Here is a 17,331-nt window from a genome sequence, read left to right as displayed (position 1 = left end):
GTATTCTTTTTAACTTTTTTAATATTTAATTTATATATTAGTAAAAATAAAATAAATCATTAATATAAAATTATATAAAATGAGGGCAAAGTAGTCTTTTTACATCTGATAAGGACCAAGCGTGCAACAAAAATATAAAATAGGGACGGTCCGAGTTAAAAAAAGTTTTTAGGGACCAAACACGCAGATTACCCTAAACCATAGGGACCATCCGTGTAATTTACCCAAATTTTTATTAAATTAAAATTAATAAACGTGAAAGTGTTCTAAAATATATTTTTCGATAAAAATGTTCTATAAAATTTTATTTAAATAAAGACAAATCAGTAATATGTTCTCTGAAAAACGATTTAGAAAATGAATTATGATCAGAATACTAAATTTTTATTACATTAAAGTTAATAAACGTGAAAGTGTTCTAAAACAATGTATGTCTGTAGCAAGAAGCCTTTCTTGAATAAGTGTGTATAAATATAATTCAAGATTGTCATCCCAGCGGCATGGTGTTAATAGTTCCTCAGTGGGTCCATAAAAGGATTCTTGTTCAAAAGAAGTCACAATTATAGAGAAAGATGTCATTTTTGATGGCATAAAGGGAAAAAAATCAAAATTTTGATGCTTCTCCTCAGTTCCATTTCACAGATTCAAATCAAAATCAAATTTGTGGACCTCTTTTGATTGCTTCCTATCCGTCGCTCATAAATTCCCGTTTCCAATGATGTCGTCCACCAATTCCTTCACATTCCCTCACTCCCCCCGAATCTCTTCAATCATTGTAGGTCACAACACCAAAACCCTAACAACAGTTCTTCAAAATGTCTCTCACAATTAAGCTCCGAATCGCTCCCACCATTTCACATTTCGACCTCAATCGCAAAACCCAGAAAAATCCCATCATTTCACGAACACCCATTTACCATTCCAACAAATTATCCACTTCCCTCTTGTTTCGTACCAAAAAGATGGCGGCGTCTCATGTAATCAAGAGTTCTCTGATCGAACCAGACGGCGGCGTTCTGATTGATCTGGTTGTTCCAGAAAATCAAAGGGAATTGAAAGCTTCACAGGCGGAGGGAATGGAGAAAGTGCAGTTAACGAAGATTGATTTGGAGTGGGTGCATGTGATTAGCGAAGGATGGGCGAGTCCATTGAAGGGTTTTATGAGAGAAGATGAGTATTTGCAAAGTTTGCATTTTAATTCATTGAGGATGAAGAACGATGATGGGTATGGAAGTATAGTGAATATGTCTTTACCTATTGTTTTGGCCATTGATGATGCGACTAAAGAGAAGATTGGCGGTGCTAATGACGTGGCTTTGGTTGGGCCTGATCAGAAGATAGTCGCCATTCTAAGAAGGTTTGCATTTCTCGTTTTTGATTATGTTATTAATTCAGTATTTGATATCTAAAGATAATAACTTTCTATGTGGTTGTTTGGGACATATGTTTAAATCGATTAGTGATTTGAAGTCTTTTGCAAAACTGAAAATAACTATGACGTTGTACCTTAGATTTTGTCTTCATAATCGGATTGCATGCTTCATGAGTTCGAGATATATTATTATGAATTTAATTTCAAGTTTAATATTCAATAATAAATAAAGATTTGATGAATTTTAAGAAATTGAAAAAGATGATAGACTACTCCCTCAAATGCATTTGTTTAAAAATGCTCAATAGGTTTAGACACACAACATCTTTATTATATATACAACAACATAAGAAAGTGACTACTTTCATCATTTTATCCATTTAGCCACTTAACTATTTTCTGTAGTTACCAAACCATTATACTTTTTTTTTAAACTTAAAAAAAATATCAATTTCCATGGTTATCTAGTTTGAGAAGGTTAAAATACAAAAAAAAACATATTTCACCATTTTATCGATTTAGCTATTGAACTATCATTTTCTTTATATGATTAAATAGTTTATTGGTGAAAGTATGTTGTACTTTTCTGTATTTTGTCCTAATATCAAAACATCAAAACTAGGTAATGAGGAAAATGACTTTTTCTAAATCAATCAAGAAAAGTATAATTGTCTTATTCTTATCACTACAAAAAACACTCAAGTAGCTAAATTGGTACAATGGCAAATGAAAAAGCCCTTTTTTGTATGTATCCTCACTTATATATCTACAAGATATGAGATTTTATAACTTTATCTTCTTTTTTCTCATATCTACCAAATACAATTCACATCATGATTCATGACCTAAATTACATATCTTTCTTCATGATTTTAGCATTGAGATATACAAGCACAACAAAGAAGAACGGATTGCAAGAACATGGGGAACCATTGCTCCCGGATTACCATATGTTGAGGAAGTAATAACTCCAAGTGGCAATTGGCTCATTGGTGGAGATTTAGAAGTATTATCACCTATTAAATACAATGATGGTCTTGATAATTACAGACTTTCTCCTAAACAACTTAGGAAAGAATTTGACAGACGTCAGGCGGATGCAGTGTTTGCTTTTCAACTAAGGAATCCGGTGCATAATGGGCATGCATTGTTGATGAATGACACACGTAGGAGACTTTTAGATATGGGATACAAGAATCCTATTCTTTTGCTTCATCCTTTAGGGGGATACACAAAAGCCGATGATGTGCCACTTGATGTTCGTATGGAACAACATAGCAAGGTACTTTCCACTTTCATTTTCTTTCTATTATAGAATTGCATTTTTGTTTATTTTCTCTTTTAAGGTATTCTACTTTCTAACATCTTCCAAATTGTAACATTGTGGTTTTGTTTTTTTTTTCTTCTTGTTAAGAAATTACATTTTGAAAAATCTACTCAGTTAACAATCCAAATTGCTTTGTGTTTGGATGAGATTGCTATAATTGGGTAGATTTTTCAAAGTAGAGCGTTGTAATAAGAAAAATTAAAGGTAGGATGCTAAACAAATCAACGGAAGTAAATTCCTATTTATTACATTTAAGTAACACAAACCAAAATGGAACCACATTACTTAATTAATAAACATGTGTTCAAGTGTGCCCTAAGCTTGCATTTGAAATAAAGCACCAATATCTATTTGGGATTGGTTATTTTAGAACTTTCTAACAAGTTGTTAGTAATTATTATCATTGTATTTGCATGCATTAAGTTATGTCCTTATTAACATAAGACCTCATTTATTCTCATTAAGTGTTGTCCAATGAATGATGTTCAAAAAATATTGGAGAAAATGACAACATACTTGGGAAATTGAAAAAAAAAATGTAAAACGAGGGTAAATTTGTAAAAAAGTTAGGACTTGATGGGAAATCCTCCTTGATTAAGCAATGTCACCATCATCTATTAATGTAAAAGCATAAACTTGAGGCAATATACTTTTTTCAATCATGAGAATATAGTTTTTTTTTTCTTCTAAATTTGCAATTTATATAAGTATTTGATTCATTCTTAGGTGTTAGAAGATGGAGTACTTGACCCTGAGACAACGATTGTATCTATATTCCCATCTCCAATGCATTACGCGGGTCCCACGGAAGTACAATGGCATGCTAAGGCAAGAATAAACGCGGGTGCTAATTTCTACATTGTGGGCCGTGATCCAGCTGGCATGGGTCACCCAACCGAAAAACGGGACTTGTATGATCCGGATCATGGTAAAAAAGTCTTGAGCATGGCTCCTGGCTTAGAGAAGTTGAACATTTTGCCATTTAGGGTATGTATGCCTTTCGATACCTTTTTAACAAGGGTATTTTTGTCTTTTTCATTCGACCATTTGACATTCGGTTTTCGAAAATGATTGTGAAAATGGTTAAATGTTTGTTTATGCCGAGACATTTAGGCTGTGTTTGGCACGTCACAACTGGCTGATAAGCTAGATTATTTTTCAAGCTTTTTTAAGTTGTCATGTTTGGCAAGCCAAAAAGTAGCTTATAAGCTAGCTTTTTAAAAAACTACTTAGACTAGCTTTTTAGAAGCTTTTTAAATTTTTTCCAAATATACCCCTTAATTAATTATATAAACATATTCTTTTAAATGTCCTTTTATGGCATTATTTATCTTTCAGCTAGCTTTTCAGCTAGTTTTACCAAAAGTTATTTTTTCTACCAACCAGTTTTTTATTTAACAGCTAGCTTTTCAGCTAATATGCCGACCATAGCCTTAACATTTTTTTTTTCTCAATTTATGCAACAAAAGTGAGTTTTTAGACGAAATATGCAACGTTTTATTCTAGGACCAAAATATGCATAATTCGTGTCGGTTGCATGAATTGGTAAAAAATGAAACATTGTTGCAAAAATTAGTAAAAACGTTAATCATTGTTGTATAAATAAGCATTTAACTAATGCCAAGTCATGAAGTAATCATTTTGCAACTTTTGGTCCTAAATTGAAAAACATGGTTGCATATTATAGTCTAAAATATCACCTTGTTGCATTAAATGAGATAAAAGGTGAAACATTGTTGTGTAAAAAAGCATTTAACCTTCATAAAAACATTCAACAACACCACTATTTTAGGGATTTTGAGTCGAAATTAAATGCTATTAATGATTTTAAGTCAAATGACCAAATTAGAATCAAAGGGAAAGTATATTGTTAGTTTTTGTAATTTACCAACTAAAATATCCATAACATAGAGGTTTTATACTTTTATTATTCCTTATGTATTTTGTTCAAGTTATATTTATAACTGTAGTAATGTTATAAGGCAACATTATGGTCATTTTTTTTACTATAGAAAAGCAAGAGCCTATATTTATTTATGCAAGAATACATGAACATATATGTTTAAAATTATTTGTGCTTGAAATTTGTAGCCATTCTTATTGTTATCATATGATAAAAATGTTTCTTAATCTATTAATATTTTGTCACAGGTGGCAGCATACGACACAGTAGCTAAACAAATGGCTTTTTTCGACCCTTCACGTGCTAAAGATTTTCTTTTCATCTCTGGGACCAAGGTTAGTCGTATTTTTTTTTAATAAACTAAACACATGATATGAAATGATTCTTTTATATATATTCCAATTCATTTGAAATGTTTGTTTTTTATTTTATTTTCAGATGCGAACTTTTGCAAGAACAGGAGAAAGCCCTCCAAATGGTTTTATGTGTCCTGGAGGATGGGATGTTCTTGTCAAGTACTATGCTTCTTTGCAAACAGAAGAAGCTAAAGCCACAGTATCTGCCTAGAAATCGCATATGCTAATTTCCTCCTTACAAACCAATTCACTCAACAATTTTGAGTTGTATTTTTTTTTTTGACTTTTGTGATGATTGTTCTTTAGTATCCCTTGATTAAGTTGTATTAATTCGTTTTTTTGAAATGACCTAAAGGATGTTGGTGGCTCTTTTGCCCAAATGGCTTTCCTTCTACAAATTTAAAATGAATGAATACACTTCAACTTATTGGCTATGTTAATTCTATGATAAGGATAACAAGTGAAGGATGTTAATGTCTTTTGTATCTCCTTTGTAAGTTTGTCTATATTCCATCTTTTTGAGTGGAACAATAAATTGTTTTTTTTTCACTGCCAGATAAATGTTTTCTAGGTAACTTGTGTAATTGTTTTCAGAATCGTTTTTCAACAACAACGATAACGATTTTTGAATCATTTTTTAGGCTCCGGCAACAAGGATTTCAAAATTTGTGATGTTGAAGTTTAAGTTATCAACATGAATATCATAAAGGAAGCACATAAATCAACTTTTTATCACAAAACTAGTGATAGAGATCAGTTCATGGAGTCCAATGGGTCTAGGCCTTGGAAGGTTTATTCACGTAAGAATAAAAGAAGACAGGTGTAGGGCTATGATGTCAGCAGGCTGTTACGTTTTATGGGAATACTATATATAGTAGTGAGTGCATAGAATAAATGTCATGGAGAGAACATTTTAGTGTTAGGGAAGGGTTGGCTAGTCATAGCTTGGGCAAGAAGGATAATCTTTTGGTTTCCTTCTCTGATTTCCTTTTGTATTCTCTTTTTGAACATTCAGTGATCATAAGCATTCATTCCCATATTTGATTTACAATCATTATTGTTCAACCTGTTATTCCTTCTTATCAATTTGGTTCCATTGCCTCGCTCTTTTGCTTTCTTCCACCATGGTACAAGCAACAGAAGCTCAGGTCACTACTCGATGACAATCTCTTCAATCCCGTATGGATGCACAAGATGGCAAAATTGATAAGATCTCCACCCAGATGCAAGAGATGAAGACACTTATGGAGAAATTGTTACTAAACTCACCTGCAAAATCTGAGAAACACCCTAAAGAAGGATCATCATCAGGATTCATCCTTGAATCCGATAACCTTCCTCCGCGCTTTGGTTCAACCAACCCTCACCACCCCGACGATTCCCTCTCTCTCTTCCTAAGGTCAAGCTACCGGTGTTTGATGGCACCGACCCTCGAGGCTGGATAACCAAAGCTGAACTCTATTTCTCCATCCATCAAACCACCGAACCCAACAAATTGAAGCTCTGCAAATGTGTATGGAAGGTACAACCCTAAATTGGTTCACTACTCTGTTTTTCAAACACCCTCAAACCACCTGGAACGATTTCAAATCTAAACTTGTTGTTCGATTTGGGGAAACACGTTATCTCAATGCTCACGAAGCTTTGGGTTCGTTACTCCAAGAGGGAGACATCGAGATTATATCGAACAATTTGAGTCTATATCTGCCTTGATCCCTGAGCAACCTGAAGCCTCAGCCCTTGGGATGTTCTTATCTGGCCTTCAACTGGATATCAGAAACTGGGTGTGTGCCCTTCGTCCAACCACTTGTGACCAAGTGATGGAGATGGCTCGTCACGTCGCCACTGCTACTACAACCGGCGATGATACCTCCACATTCACCAAAAACCCACCTCCTTTAGACCGGGTTCCCCAAAAGTGGGCCATGTTTGGCAAGGTAACAACTCTGATACTCCGTTTACTTCCAACCCACTTCCAGCCTACTCCCTCGTACCATTTCTAATTTGGGGCCCCAACCGGGTAAACCACCCGACCCGGTCCGCCATAACCCTAATTACAATCGTTCTGTCGGTACCAAAAACCTTACGAAGCAGGAATGGGAAGATCGGGGTCTTTGTTTCAGTTGCGGACATAAATATTCCCCTCAACACAAATGTACAGATGGTCAATTTCGTGTTCTATTGTTGGCTGAGGGAGAAGACACCGATGACAACGGCAAGTTCCGACCTATGGAGTCTATTGACGACGAGCACCCACTCATCGATGGTGAATGCCATGCTCTCGGCTCACGAGGATTTACTGCTGACTCCTCTTCCACTATCCGTACCATCAAACTAGCGGGTCAACTCTGTGGTATAACAACAATCATTTTGATCGATGGGGGAGCCACTCATAATTTCATCTTTAAAACTTTAGCATCAGGGACTCGAGGTCACCTCTTGTCTACCTTTATCCATCAGTTTGGGTGATGGTTCCCAAGTCCGGATGTCCCAAATTTGCAAAGGTATTTCAATTTCACTGGGCTCTTATTCTTGCACAATTGATGATCTGGTATATGAATTGGGTTCTTTGGACGTTATTTTGGGTGTTGCTTGGCTCGCTACTTTGGGGGATGTTGTTTCAAATTGGCAAACTCAGGAAATGCGCTTCTGGCACCAAGGCTCCCTCATCTACCTCAGTGGTATCACCTCTCCACTCCAACATCACTCTCTAAATTCTTGGATTATTGAGCACCTAAATACACTTACCACCTCCCAAGTGTAACGACCATAAAAATTCGACAAATTTTAACTTTTCAAAAACAACCCATTTTCTCAATGTTATTACAAAAAGGTTTTCAATACAATTATTATCAGAGTCTTCCCAGAATCACATCATAAAACGTAATCATGAGGAGTGGTACGATCACGCCTTTGCCTTGCCACGGTCTCCTAAAGAACCTGAAAAACATTAAACCACAACTGTAAGCCCGAAAGCTTAGTAAGATACCCCCAAAATACCAACCACATATACCATACATGCATAACATGCCATATCATATCAGAACACAGAACAACCATGCACTTCGGGTCTACTGTGTGACTGGTCCGCCGCACCGGCCAACAGTTCACCTGGTCCACCCTCCGAGTCTAGCCATATACATCGAGTCTGCAGTGTGATTGGTTCGCCCGCACCGGGCCTTCAATCCACCTGGTCCACTTTCTGAGTCTACAGTATGACTGGTCCGCCCGCACCGGGCCTTCAATCGGCCTGGTCCACTCTCCGAGTCTACAATATCACTGGTCCGCCCGCACCCGGCCTTCAGTCGGCCTGGTCCACTCTCCGAGCCTCGGCACGTCTGGTCCGCCCTCTTGGGGCCTACAGCCTATCCGGACCGCTCGCTGGGCCTTCGGGACAACCGGTCCGTCCTGGGTATCTTGGCCTACAACACAAAGCAGGACCCGCCTCAACCCAACCCTAGTCCAACAACCATGTGCACATAAACATACAATCATATATCAATTCACAATCAACAAGCCGATCTAACAGATCACATAACATATCATCATCCTAACCAGGATATCGACCTAACCGGGTCTCTAACATATACCATCCTAGCTACCAGGATGCAAACATATCAAAGCAATAACATAACAACAAATACCCGGATCTCAATCCGATAACTCACCTCGCCACTGCCGAAACTCTGAACTGAAGAAGCAAATTCTCGAATCACCGACTCACTGAAAATCCCGAACTAGCCAACATAGCACAAATAATCATTAGGCTTAGCACAATACTCTTCCAAGGGTAAATTGACCATTTTACCCTTAACTCAATCCGGCCCAACACTAGGTAAGCTCCCAAGCCCACTAATGGCCCAAAGCAAAGCCCACTATTGGCCCAATTTACTAAATTGGGCCCACCACACCAAATGGGCCTAGACCCATGGTCCATAACAACTAATGGGTCCACAATACTCCATCCAATATGTCCAGTCACAGCCCAAAATCCAGCAGCCCAATCCCTAAGGCCCAAAATGAAAAACACAACAGAGGGAGTACGCTGGGCGTACCCTCCTTGGTACGCTGGGCGTACACGCTGATTCGCAACTGGGGATCGGGGCACTGACTCGCTACGCGGGGCGTAACTTCGCTGCTCATTAAATCCTCATAACTTCTTAATGACTTAAGCTCTTAAGCCAAAACTTCAGATCCTTAGGCCAAATATGCCTAAGATTCATAAAGTCTCAAACTTTATCACTTGGGACGTCCATAAAGCTCTTAATCCAAGGTCTTAATCCATTAAGACCTACTTATCTCACACATGGAACAACCACAACCCTTGGGACCTCATTTTTCTCACTCAAGACCTCTCCAAAGGTCTGAAAGGACAGATAATTTCGACCAACTCAAAACATGCATCAAGATGAGGACTTTTGGGACAAGAATGATGTCAAAACTTCACAACACTTAGATCTATGCAATATAAATGACAAGCAAGAAGCTTTATACCTCAGATAGGCTCCAAATGATGATATCTTTCCAGATCTATAAGCTCCAGCCACTCAACTCCTTCTTTGACCACTTCCTATTTCTTCTTCTAGCCTCTCCTTTGCCAAAATGAGCTTTCCAAGGCCAAACACACCCAACAATGGAGGTGGAACGGCTATCTAGGGTTTCTGAGGTTAAGAGAGAGCTTATGGAGGATAGGGTATGAACCAACATGTTCCTTATATAGTGGCTGACCCTAATTTTAGGGTTTTAGAACTCTGAGAGTACGCTGGGCGTACTCAACCTTGCACCCGCGTCCAATTACGCTCTTACGCTGGGCGTAATCCTAGCGTAAAGGGCGTACTCGGCGTGTCCCAAATTTTCATATTTGGCCTTCTTTTCCACTTTTCCCACAAAGGACCAAAATACCATTCCTCTTAAATCCCGGGAACTCACAAATAAGTACTTTTAGGAACGGGGCGTTACACCAAGAACCACCCTCTACCTTATCATGTTCACAACAAAGACAGGTTGTTACATTCTATGATGTCAGCATAAATGAGGTGAAGAACAATAATGAAATCTTAAAATTTAAATGAATCAAAAGCCAGATTAACATGAATCATAAATAAAAAATTAGAACTCGTGAGGCTGCGTGCCTGATCAGATTAACACGAATATAATATCAGTTTTTTTGAAGGATGCGTTAAACTATATTATCATAATTGATGTATTAAAAAAGATTGAAATCGAAAACTAAAAAACAAATATTAAAATCGAAAATCCGAACGTTGATTACAAAAACCAACATCGGTTTATTATGAATCAATTTTTTTATTACCGTTGAAAAAAATCAGAATCAATACATAGAGTCCTTCAATTGATGGTGGTTAGAGGTCAAATGTGCACGCCCCTTAGTTTTCTCTACTGATTTTGTTTTTGGCTCAATTTTCTTTACCTTTTCCGCTCAGCCGCTATACACGATATATCAATTTTTTTTTCCTATGCTAACATAATAAGTTATATAAAAATGGTACCATAGAAATTTGGAGGCCCTGGCTATCGTCCAGACTACCCCACGACCCAGTAGATGTTTTAAGATGTTAATATCCTAATATTTGTGTTAAGGTAGGGGTGTCAAACTGGACTATCATATCGTGTTTTTGTCTGGTGCGACACGACACAACAAGGTTTAATGTAACATGAACACGACACGACACAACACAATGTGTGTTTATTTTCATTGACACAAAAACAAGCTGATTAAAACACCACAATTTTGGGTGGATTGGGAAGGAAACAAAATAATGACCAATTTTACCCTTGTCATGTTCCTCGTCTTCTTTCTCAAAGAATCTTCCTTCCCACCTGAAACAAACATGTATTCTCTCATTCTCACAACATCATCATATCAAGACCCCATCCTATTGAAACATCATTCTACCTTAGCCTTATCATCGATGCCTTATCTTCTTCCTCTCCCCCTCTAATGAAGTTGATAAACCCCAACCAACCAAGAGTAAAAATGTCAATTAACTCTGAAAGTTCTTTCCCTCCTACTGCAACTCGAGAATCTATTTAATGATTTTTTTCTCTTTCCATATCCCTCCCTTCCATTCCCCCTCATTAATTTTGCACTCGAGAACACAATATTAATGTAAGGGTAAAATTAATTATGTTTTAACAAAATTTTTATTTTGATACCGTGTTATTTTTTTGTTACAATTTAGTTACTATTTTTTCTAATTTTTGCAATGTTGACCATTTAACCGATACCTACTGACGGACATACTAATATGTCGGTCATTGATGATGTGACATGATCTATTTCATTATGTGGCGTTGATGTGACATAATGAAATTTAAAAATAAAAAAATAACACAAAAGACACTATGTTTTTTTTTCTTTTTTCCAAATTGACACAATTTTTTTTGGAAGATAGTGTTCACGGTCACAACAAGTTGGTAATATTACTACTAATAGTAGGGTTCTTTTGGATTATACAGAAGAAAAATTTAAACAACAATTGAAAACACAAAAATAAAGAGGATTTAGTTTGTTAATTTATTAGAGATTAATAAATTAATACAAACTAGTTCTTTAAGTGTTTAAAGTGAAATATAGTTTCTTTGTGACTAAGCAACCACTTTATGGAAATCCTAACATCACCTATAAATACAGGTGTTTGGGTGACTTTGAAATGGTTGGAAAACACATAGAATTTATCAAAACCCCGATTCTCTCGAAACCCTCCGCGACTCCGCAGGAAACTAAGATGTTACGAGCCCCTTGCACGACATATCCCACCTCAGATTGGTTTTTATGATTCATGTTAATTACGTTTGAGAGCTAGGAATGGTGTCAAGTGTTGATGAATCTTATCTTGGGTACGACTATGAAAGAGGAGCTCTATGGTGGGCTCTTAGCACTTTCTCCATCAAGATCAAAAGAAGGTTAAATAGACTACAAGGGTATGTGTTTCTAGATTTGTCACGCTTTGCCCGAACGATGGCAGAAACGCCGGTGTAACGTAGGGATGATTGTATTCTCAGCAAACAATCACAATTCAACAGTATGCAGAATATAAAACAAAAGATAATTTTATTCATTATATTAATTTGGGGTTACATTGAAAGTTTTAAACATTCATGGAAAACATACGATACACAAGATAAACATAAATAACTTCTAACAAGCTTCCATGATGATCCCCTCCTCTTCGGGACTATCCTCCACACTCATCTTCCTAAGAATACATGTATTTTAAAACCTCAACATAATGTTTGTGAGTTCACAGGTCTTTATGATCTTCTGCCTTAATATGATCTTTTAATCTTAAAGATTCTTTTAATTTTTTAGGAAAATCTTTCTGTGATACTGTTTGGATAATTATCCGTCCTAACTTACTTTGTGTTTTAGGATTCTAATTTAACTCTAGTTCTTTTTTAATTTACTTTTAAGAAGGTATGTTATGTAACATCTCAAAAATCACAACCAATTTAAACTTTTTAAATCAACCAAGATACAAATAAAAGTGTCTACAAAACCATTGTTTTCAAATAAGTTCTAAATAGAGTTTCCCAAGATCAACAACATAAAATCAGGATGTGTACGGTCATGTCTTCGCCTTCCCACGATCCTTAGAAGTAACTGAAACCATAACCAAAATTGTAAGCCAATGCTTAGTGAGTTCCCCCAAAGTACCACCATACAAAACACATATCATAAACGAACAAGCATGCTGGTCCAATTAGTCATTGGACTGGAATACCCTCGGGTCCACAGCCATCGGGCTGGATTACCCCCTATTGGCCCTATCAACGGACCATAATGCCAATATACAATAGGTCCACTCAATCATCAGATTGGAATACCAATATACAACAGATCCAGTCAGTCATCAGACTGGAATACCCCCAGTCTGTTGAGTCACGCACAAAGCAGGAAAGTCTCAACCCAACACAATTTGACAACATATAACATATAACAAACATAATCAATAGACAAGTAATCATGTAGTTAGAAACAACATATAATCCTACAAATATACCGGTCTACGAATATCAGCAACTTGCATATAATCATACATATGTATCCATAATCAACATATCAATGTATAACAGGATATCAGTCTAATGGGCCGGCCTTGGTGCCTTCGACCCGTAAGTACAATGAGGATAACTCACCTCACAGTCTGAACAATAGTTGATGTGTCCCGAATCCAAATCTCAACTCTACCCGTCACCTATCCATCCAAATGACCAATTCTCACATACAATCCAAAATACCTAAAATACCCCTAGATCAAAGTCAAGAAAAGTCAACCTATACCGAGTACGCCCTGCTTACTTGGCTCGTACGCCCCATGTACTCACGATCCAGATCGGGGCTCCCTCAGACGTACGCTCGACGTATGAAAAGCTATGCCCAACGTACGCAATGGCTTAACAACTTCATTTTGAAGACTTATTTCCTTAAGTCACTATGTTAAAATTTTAGTCTTAGCCCCAAATGGCATCCCAAACCATAAAGTTTCCAACTTTATGGTTCTACATGTATAGATCAAGCCCAACAACAGAAAACCTAACTTATCTTAACCTCTAAAGCTCTTAATGGCTTGCATGAAGGAATCTCAGGGGCCAAGATCATATTTTTATGACTCAAGACATGGAAATACGTCCAAATGGGCAACCTAAATGTTCTATAGCATACCATGCACAAGAAAGGCCATATTTGGGGACAAGAGATCATATTATCATCATGTAACTAGATCTAGCAACTTAATCATCAAGGTGATAACTTTTTACCTTCTGGAGATGGAGAATGAGGCAAGACTTCCATATCCAAGCTTTCTTCTAGATGATAGGGTTCACCACCACCTTCTTCCTTCTTTGGAACACACAAAAACACATTAAAAGGTCTCAAAGTGCAATAAAGAGGGCTAGGGTTTGCAAGGGGACGTATCAAATGATGGAGGCTGGGAATACGACTTACAGATCAATAAATAGGGTCCAAACCCTCAAGATTAGGGTTTTTGTCCCGACAAAGTATGCCCTACATACTCTGGGAGTACGCCCAACATACTCAAAACGGTGTCATTCCCTTAAAGAGGCCTTACACTCCGCGTAACATGCTGGTACACCGAGCATACACGTGTTTCATCCAAAATTACAACAATGCCACTATGGGCCATTTTGCAATCATTTTCAATCCCATGGGCCAATATGCAACATTATTCAACATAGGGTCGGAAGTAGAAGTACCTCATCATCAGGATGTTACAATTCTCCCCCACTTGAACTAGACTTCGTACTTGAAGTCGACCGTCTCGAACAACCCCGAATAATGCTCCCACATATCTTCCTCCTATTCCCAGATCCACTTAGAGCCTCTCCGATCTTGCCACTGAACCTTTACCAAAGGTATCTCCTTGTTGCGCATAACCTTCATCTTTCTCTCCAATATAGCCACCGGTCTCTTAACATAATTCAGGCGCTCATAAACCTGAATATCATCCATGGGAACCACAACCCCATCGTCCAACACACACTTCTACAACCGCGGAACATGGAAAGTGTTGTGGATTTGACTGAGCTCACTCGGAAAATCCAACCGGTAGGCCACTCTAACTACTCTGTCTATCACACGAAATGGTCCAATATACCAGGGACCCAATTTCCCCCTCTTCTTAAAGCGTATCACACCCTTCCAGGGTGAGATCTTCAGTAATACCATATCGCCGACTTGAAATTCCAACTCAGATCGGCTCCGGTCTGCATAACTCTTCTGCCGACTCTGAGCTGTCTGCAATCTCTGCTTGATCTGCTCAATAAGCTCGTGGTCTGAACGCTAGTGTATCCAAATCTTGAGGGCAAATACCACTATCCAAACTCTAGGTTATGAATAGGATATTACGCCTCATGGGGCTTCAGCTGTCGCGAAGCATAAGCAATCACTTGCCATCTCTGCATAAGGACCGCCCCCAAACCAGTAATGGATGCATCACAAAATACCATGAAATCCTCAACACCCTCTGGAAGGGTCAACACCAGGGCCTCACATAACCTCTGTCGCAACGTCTCTAAAGCAACCTGCTGCTCAGGGTTCCACCGGAAATCCACTCCCTTTCTCGTCAGACGAGTGAGGGGTACTGGAATCTTGGAGAAGTCCCGAATAAATTTATGATAGTATCCTGCCAAATCCAAGAAATTCCTGATCTCTAAGGGAGATTTCAGAACCTCCTACTGCATCACAATCTCGATCTTGGCCGGATCGACCAAAATCCCATCTTGGTTAACGAGATGTCCTAGGAACTGGACCTCTCGTAACCAAAAATCACACTTTGAGAACTTAGAATATAATCGTTCCCACCTCAATAGTCCCTGAAGCTCTCGAAGGTGCTCCTCGTGCTGCTCTCTGGTCTTTGAATACACCAAGATATCATTAATGAACATGATAACTGATTGGTCGAGCATCATCCTGCACGCCCGATTCATCAAATCCATAAACACTACAAGCGCATTGGTGAGCCCAAATGGCATCACCATGAACTCGTAATGACCATAATGAGTCTGGAATGCGGTCTTCACAACGTCCTCCTCTCTCACTCTCACCTGATAATATCTGGACCTCAGATATGTCTTAGAGAACCAAGATGCACCCTACAACTGATCAAAAAGTTCATTAATCTATAGAAGGGGATAACGGTTATTCACTATTAACTTGTTCAAATCCCAATAATCAATGCACATCCGGTGTGAATCATCATTTTTCTTGACGAACAATATCGGCGCTCCCCATGGCGAACTGCTCGGTCTGATGAACTGCTTTCCTAACAGCTCCTGAAGCTGAGAGGAAAACTCCTACATCTCGTTTGGCTCCAAGCGGTATGGCACCTTGGAAATCAGAACCACACGTGGCACTAGATCAATCCTGAACTCAACTTGCCTCTCGGGAGGCATACCGGGTAACTTCATCGGGAATACATTGGAAAACTTCCTAACAACTAGCTCATCTGAAATCGAGACCCGCTCCCTCACCCAAGTATCAACCACATAAGCCAGATAACCCGCACACCCATGCTGGATATATCGTCGAGCCCTGGCTGCCGAACAAAACCCCGAACAAACCCTGGTACCCTCTTCACAAATAACTAGTTCTCCCCCACTTAGGGTACGAACTACAACTCGCAGGACCTCGCAATCGATCATGACACCAAACCTGCTAAGCAAATCCATCCCCACTATCATGCATACATCCCCCATGGGAATAGGGATCAGATTAATCGGGTAAGGCACCTCGAATATCTCCAATACTCAACCCTAATATACACTGGATGTAGAAACCCCATGTTCATTGGCGATAGAAACCTGCAACAGACACTCTATCTCCCCAATAGGCATTCCAAACTCCCTACTAAACATCTGAGATACAAAAGACTGACTCACACACGAGTCAAAAAGCATAAGAGCAGACAAAGAGTTTACTAGGAAGGTACCTAATAGAATCATAAATATAAGCATACCATACAATAATCGACAAAAAAATAAATAGAAACATACCCGTAATGACGTCTGGTGCCACCTTGGCCTCCTTCTTCGTGAGATGAAAAGCGCGACCTTAAGCCCTCGGCGACCCTGCCCTAGCTCCTATCAGTGATCCTTTGAGTAACCGATGTTGGAGCCTGCGCGAGTCTAGAAGCAAGCTAGGGACAGATGGCCTTCACATGGCCCACCTGATCATAGTGATGGCAAATCCCGATACTGGGTACTGGAGCCTGTTAACAGCAATCCCTTGTGGCATCCAGAAGAAGATCGACAAGCGCCATCATGAACCTTGACGCACTTCCCACTAGTGCGGCCCCTCCGACTCCCATATCTAACATAAATGGCCTTGAACCGCTTTGGTGCAGGTTGCGAATACACCGGGGCCTGCCTCTGCTCCCTCATCTGGAGCTTAATCTCAATCTCCCACCGCCTAGCGGCCTCCTTCAACTCCAACAGTGAACCATAACGTTGAATAGACACGAACTAACATATATCCGTCTTGAGCATGCTCAAGTACCATGTCATCTGAGCTTGCTTGGAAGCAGCAAACTCAGGGAAAAATATAGCTCTCTCTATTAACATCTTGGCGATCTCCGTCACTGACTCGATCCCCTGTCTCTGGTCCAAATACTCATGAGCCAACCTATCTCGCTCCACCAGTGGTTCATATCTCAAATGGAACATCTCAGAGAATTGCTCCCAAGACATGGCAACCCTCTGCACTGGGGATTATGAACTAGTAACCAGCCTCTACCAATCCTTCGATCCAGACCGAAGAAGGTTCAGAGCACACTTGACCTTCTGGTCAGCTGGGCAAGAGCATGTAAAGAAAAATCCCTCAACATCTGACAGC

The 17,331-nt window shown here is 38.8% G+C and overlaps 1 protein-coding gene across 1 annotated transcript; it reads left to right on the top strand.

The window, feature by feature from the left end:
• Positions 1-477: 477 nt before the first annotated feature.
• On the top strand, positions 478-5,392 carry LOC145086072 (ATP sulfurylase 2-like). Its single transcript, XM_079023801.1, has 5 exons — positions 478-1,357; positions 2,249-2,654; positions 3,426-3,686; positions 4,851-4,937; positions 5,041-5,392. The coding sequence occupies exons 1-5, from the start codon at positions 816-818 to the stop codon at positions 5,167-5,169; spliced, it is 1,425 nt and encodes a 474-aa protein (XP_078879927.1). The 5' UTR covers positions 478-815; the 3' UTR covers positions 5,170-5,392.
• The last annotated feature ends 11,939 nt before the right edge of the window (positions 5,393-17,331 follow it).

This window comes from Lactuca serriola, chromosome 2 (assembly GCF_051521515.1).
Source record: "Lactuca serriola cultivar US96UC23 chromosome 2, Lser_US96UC23_V15, whole genome shotgun sequence".
Classification (NCBI taxonomy): Eukaryota; Viridiplantae; Streptophyta; class Magnoliopsida; order Asterales; family Asteraceae; genus Lactuca; species Lactuca serriola.
This window is presented reverse-complemented; position numbering and strand designations above follow the sequence as displayed.